This window comes from Etheostoma spectabile, chromosome 2 (assembly GCF_008692095.1).
Source record: "Etheostoma spectabile isolate EspeVRDwgs_2016 chromosome 2, UIUC_Espe_1.0, whole genome shotgun sequence".
Classification (NCBI taxonomy): domain Eukaryota; kingdom Metazoa; phylum Chordata; class Actinopteri; order Perciformes; family Percidae; genus Etheostoma; species Etheostoma spectabile.
Window position 1 is genome coordinate 12,339,070 of NC_045734.1, and position 5,948 is coordinate 12,345,017.

The following is a 5,948-nucleotide window of genomic DNA, read 5'->3' on the forward strand; positions in this document are numbered from 1 at the left end:
TGTGTGTGTGTGTGTGTGTGTGTGTGTGTGTGTGTGTGTGTGTGTGTGTGAGATCCTCTGTTGTTCCACAAATCGTCAGGAAAATAATAGCCTGTCGTTGATTAAAAAAAAACATTGTTTCAACACGAACTATTCAACAGTATAACAACAGGTTGTCAAAAGTTTACTTAAACAAATCTCATCACACACTGTCATGGGCAAATAAGGAGGATGAGAGACTTCGTATCTCCTCGTCTCAGCGAACTCTAATCCACAAATCCTTATTGGGGGCGCTAAGACTCTGACACGGTTAGTTAGTCTGAATGCTTATAGATAAAACTTGTATTGCTATATTATTTTAATTAGCATTGAATGATCAATCAAATAAATCTACGTCTGCTGACTTATTTGAGAAGCCAGCGTCCAGATCGTAAAAACAAGGATAAAAGGAAAATGGACTTTACATTACATTGACAAGTGGAAAAGGTAAGTAAAGCATGAAACTGAATTGTTTCGCACTGCAATTGATTTCTGGTTACAGGTGTGATGTAGAAGATATTTTGATAATTTATTATCTGTTTTATCACCATTAAATGACATTGGTTCTAAACTAATGACTTGAAAAACTGTTCTCCTTTCTGCTCTCTTTAGCCAGCAGACTTTTGTTGTAGTATGATTGTATGAGAGGTTTTGAGAACACACCTTTCATTGTTAACTGTAACTGGAAACATAATTTTGGTGCTTGTGTCATCTATTCTTACATTTCTGACTCGAAACATGCAGCAACACCATGGAGATTGTGAGAGGTATCTAGGGATGTATCTTTTGCAGATTATTTTTCTTGATTGTTTTGTTATAAAATAGTCAAAACTCTCCACTTCAGATCGAGATGATGTCCTCAAATGTCTTGTTTTGTCCATCAGTTTAAAATGTATTCAGATTACCAGTTTACCACGCTGGTAATGGTAGCAATTTTCTTTATTCATTGTCATTTTTCTTTTACTTTAAAATGACTTAAATGATAGTCAAGCTATTTTGAAAATGAAACTTTTTTTTTTAAAGATTTTGACTAATTTTCTGTCTATGGTATAATCAAATAATAAAGTAATAGCTTTATTTGTGCAGTAGAGATCAATTTTGTATGTGATAGTACTAAACTTATTTATGTGTGATGTCTTTTCCAGGGTAAACTGCAGATCAGCTGCCATGGATTCTTCAACCACCCTTCCCCCCCTCACTGTGCCACCTCACACTGTACCACAACTCTCCACAGACAGTGATGAGTCCAGCGAGGACGACCTGTCAGCAAAAGACTCATCTCAAATTATTCAAAGAGCTTACAATACATTAATGAAAAGAGTAAGACAGTTAATTAACTTTATGTGTAACATGCTTTGTTGCTTCCAGAAGTGCGCCTGAATCAAATCGCCATTGTCTGCTCAATACAAATAACAGCAATAACAATGAAGAGTAAGTACAATTGTGGAGTCACAAAGATATGAAGCCATTGAAAAATAGTTTCTCTTTGAAGAACAAGTAATTTCAATAATTACATGTGTTCATTAATCCTTTTCCAGGAAGAAAAAGAAAAAAAGGAAAAAAGAGAAGGAGAAGAAAGAGTAATTGTGTTTATTACAAATCTTTTAGCAAATTTTCCTGTAAAAGAATATTTGATGCTTGGTATTCTCCAATGTATTGATGTGCATTACAGAAACAAGAAGAAGGAGAAGAAGGAAAAGGAAGCAAAGGAGGCAAAAGAAAAAGAAGAGAAGGAAAAGGAGAAGGAAAAAGAAAAAATAAAGGACAAAGAAAAGTAAGTGCATCAGTCAGAGTGACTTCCGCAAGGCACCTTTTTCTACTTTTAGATATTTAAGTTACACTTTCCATCTCTCTTTTTGCAGCCCTGAAGAAATCTTTGTCATAAATCCGGCTGGGAATTTGTATTACAACTGGCTGTTCATCATCACACTACCAGTCATGTACAACTGGACCATGATCATAGCCAGGTGACCTTTTTAAACACTGCAATTTCCCTGCAGGTCAAATGGGCATATGATTCCATTCAAATCCATTAAGTGCTATCCTCATCTCTATGTAGCTGTTTTAAAATAGTTATTATTGCAATTTTAGCAGGGGGAGAGAATTGTGCAGAGAATTAGCCTTGTTCTTTCAAAAGCTGGTGGCGGGTTCTTTAATTTAATTTGAATACACTGGAATAATAAATGCTTTAGCTTGAGACTAGTGAGTTTGGCACCACATCAGCTGGAGCAGTAGCACAATACGTCATACGTCATACGTCGTGGGAAAGTGCTCAACACTATTAAATTACAAAACACACTCATCACTGGTGGTCTTCTCCTACAAACAGGGCTTGCTTTGAGGAGCTGCAGCATGACTACATCATGTACTGGGTTATTCTGGACTACACTTCAGACTTAATCTACCTGGCTGACATGTTCTTCAGGACTCGAACAGGTGAAAGCTAAACCTCCCAATCAAATGTAAATGTAAATGTGCTGTATTTATATAGCGCTTTTCCAGTCTTAACAACTGCGCAAAGCGCTTTTACATCTACAGGAAACATTCACCATTCACACACATTCATACACTGTGGCTGGGGCTGCCGTACAAGGTGCCACCTGCTCATCAGATAAACATTCATACACATTCACACTCCGATGCGCAGCACCGGGGGCAACTCGGGGTTCAGCGTCTTGCCCAAAGACACTTCGACAATGACTGCAGGGGCGGGGATCGAACCACCAACATTCCAATTGGCAGGCAACCGCACTACCACTGAGCCACAGCCGCCCCTGTTAAATCTGTTAAAGTGAAATAGCACATTGTTTTCCAAGTCTGTCTTAAAACAACACTCACATACCCACTTGCATTGTGCACTGATGAAGTTATGAACAGATACTGTTGATACTGCACGTGGAAAGATCCCTTGCTTATGTAACGGAACATTACTGGTGACCCCTAACATGTCCTACACTCTCAATGTGAGATGTTTCCATCAGGTCAATGTTGTAGGGTCCCAATTAAACTGAAAAGATACCTCAGCAGATGTAAAACCTCATTCATCCCTGTATTAGTACATCTTCTAAACTCAGGCCGTAAAGTTTAAAGGGGGGGGTTGAAATGTATTTGCGCAATGCATATATGTACTGTAGGTTTTTTCTGTTGTAAATTTATTTTTATTTGGCAGCCTTTTGTCCAAGACAAAGGAAATAAACATTTAAATGGTGTGTAATCAAGGAGCAATTATTGTAACAATGCTTTTTATGTAATTCTTACCTTCCTCTAGGACTTTTACAGGCCCGTGTGAAGGAAAACCTTGTACATGTTTTGTCTTTAAACTTTCTACCTTTTTGAATGCAGGTTACCTGGAGCAAGGCCTGATGATAAAAGATAAGAAGCTGCTAGTTGATCGCTACATCGCCACCTTCCAGTTTCGTCTCGATTTTATCTCCATGCTGCCCACTGACTTCCTCTATTTCTTCCTCGGCCTTGATTACCCAGAGATTCGCATCAACAGGCTGCTGAGAATTGGCCGCATGATGGAGTTCTTCACGAGGACAGAGACTAAAACCAACTACCCCAACATCTTCCGCATTGGTAATTTGATCATGTACATCCTCATTATCATCCACTGGAACGCTTGCTTCTACTTCTCCTTCTCCAAATACATTGGTTTTGGTGCTGACGACTGGGTTTACCCGGCTTTGGATGATCCTGACGAGCCTGCGTTTGGGGAGTTTGGCAGGAAGTATTCATTCAGCCTCTACTGGTCAACACTGACCCTGACTACCATCGGAGAAACTCCACCACCAGCCCTGGACTCAGAATTTTTCTTCCACGTGATTGACTTTTTAGTGGGGGTCTTGATCTTTGCCACCATTGTAGGGAACATTGCCACCATGATCTCCAATATGAATGCTGCCCAAGCTCAGTTCCAGGCCCGGATTGACAACATCAAGCAATACATGCAGGTAGGTGGACTTCTTTTTTCACTTAAGAGAGCAAAATAATCTGTTCTTTGATTAAATTCTGAATTTTTGTGTTTTCCTTTCATTTGCAGGTCCGAAAGGTCAGCAAGGACCTTGAGTTGAGAGTCATCAAGTGGTTTGAGTATCTGTGGAATAGTGGCAGGGCTCAGGATGAAAGAGAGGTGATGAGGTATCTTCCAGACAAGCTAAAGGCTGAGATTGGTATCCAGGTCCACATGGAGACACTCAAGAAAGTTCGTATTTTTGCAGACTGCGAGGCAGGCCTGCTGATCGAGCTGGTGCTCAAGTTGCAGGCGCAGGTTTTCAGTCCAGGAGACTATATCTGCAAAAAGGGCGATATTGGCCGGGAGATGTACATCATCAAAGATGGAAAACTTGCAGTTGTTGCTGATGATGGTGTCACACAGTTTGTTGTGTTGGGAAGCGGCAGCTACTTTGGTGAGATCAGTATTCTTAATATTAAAGGCAGCAAAGCTGGCAATCGGCGAACAGCCAACATCCGTAGCATTGGATACTCAGACCTCTTCTGCCTGTCCAAAGATGACCTGATGGAGTCACTGGTAGAGTATCCGGATGCCAAAGGCATGCTGGAGGAGAAAGGCCGGGAGATCCTGATGAAAGATGGTTTGATAGATTTGGACCCAGCTAACATCATACCCGAGGCCAAGGAGTTGGAAGAGAAGGTTAACAAATTGTACAGCACGTTGGAGCTAATGCAATTTAAGCTGAAGAAGGTTCTGGGAAATTACAAGAACACTGACAAGGCTCTGAGACATCGCATCGCAGATCTGGAACACCTAACAGGTGAAAAGGTGGAAGACGAGGATGAGGAAGAAGAAGAGGGGAAGAAGGAAGACAAAACGGTGGAAGGGGAGAAAAAGGAAGAAGAGGAAAAAGGCAAGGAGATAAAGGAAGTCGAAGAAGGTGAGAAGGAAAAAGACGAGAAAGTAAAATATGAGGAAGAAAAAACTAAAGCGGTAACAGAAGAGGAGGAAAAATAAACCCATAGTTTCTGTATAGACTAAGCACTTTTCTAATCAGCCACAATATAATATTTATCACAAATGTATCTTTATTCACTTTCTTACTGGACGTGCTACATAAATGACTCAGATAATTAAAAACTGCAAAAGACACAAAATAACTTGAACTGAAATACTAAGTGGAATTTGTCTTCAAAAAGTATTGCCATTGTATACAATTAACAAAAGGGCGGGGGGGGGCAAGTTGTTAAAAAGACTGTCACAATACATAATGGACATACATTAATGTCTGCTTGTGATCCATCTTTACAGATAGACCTACATTTTGAGCAGTTCAACCGAGAGTGAGTTTTTCTCAGATTGTTGTTGGAATGGATTTTAAGATTCCTGAAGCTGTGAACGTTTCCAGTATTTCAAAGGAAAATATAAATATCTGAAAAAACAACAACATACTTTTGTTGAGTAGAATTATCTGCATGGTGACTGGTGAATTTTTCTTGGTAATCTACCTGTTGAGGGGTGCCGACCTCCAGGTTGGGCACCAATGGTCTAACCCATTGGTTACAAACTATTTTTTGAATGAAACACTCACTGTCAGTCTAGAGAGGAAATCACTCTTTGGTGGAATTGCAAACTTGCTTCTAAAACATGAAAAGCAGCCCAAACAAGACATTGTCTGTTTTTTTGATTTTGAGCTAGTGCATAAACCTATGACAATAAAACATCTGGATCTTAACTTGAAAAGTGTTTGTACTTCTAGGCAGAGGTTTTCATTCAGTGGAGAAACAAAACATCTGCATATGTTGGAGATTACCATTCAAAAGTGTGTATGTGTGGCTTGTGTGTGTGGCACATGACGTAAAAGAAAGATCAATTTTCACATCGAAAGCCCACAAATCTTCCCCACTTGTCAGGGCTTTACATGACACACGTTACCACACTTGTCAATGTACACACATTACCACACTTGTCAATG

At 39.7% G+C, this 5,948-nt stretch overlaps 1 protein-coding gene across 1 annotated transcript; it reads left to right on the plus strand.

Annotated features, from left to right (window-relative positions):
* Positions 1–94: 94 nt before the first annotated feature.
* On the plus strand, positions 95–5,708 carry cnga1a (cyclic nucleotide gated channel subunit alpha 1a). Its single transcript, XM_032531529.1, has 9 exons — positions 95–465; positions 1,164–1,280; positions 1,387–1,449; positions 1,557–1,598; positions 1,691–1,792; positions 1,881–1,985; positions 2,348–2,454; positions 3,361–3,971; positions 4,061–5,708. The coding sequence occupies exons 2-9, from the start codon at positions 1,186–1,188 to the stop codon at positions 4,988–4,990; spliced, it is 2,055 nt and encodes a 684-aa protein (XP_032387420.1). The 5' UTR covers positions 95–465; positions 1,164–1,185; the 3' UTR covers positions 4,991–5,708.
* Positions 5,709–5,948: the final 240 nt, after the last annotated feature.

Coding starts and splice junctions, on each gene's coding strand:
- cnga1a (XM_032531529.1), top strand. CDS start 1,186: ATGGATTCTTCAACCACCCTTCCCCCCCTCACTGTGCCACCTCACACT. Junction 1,281..1,386: donor GAGTCCAGCGAGGACGACCT/GTCAGCAAAAGA, acceptor TGTTGCTTCCAG/AAGTGCGCCTGAATCAAATC. Junction 3,972..4,060: donor ACATCAAGCAATACATGCAG/GTAGGTGGACTT, acceptor TTTCATTTGCAG/GTCCGAAAGGTCAGCAAGGA.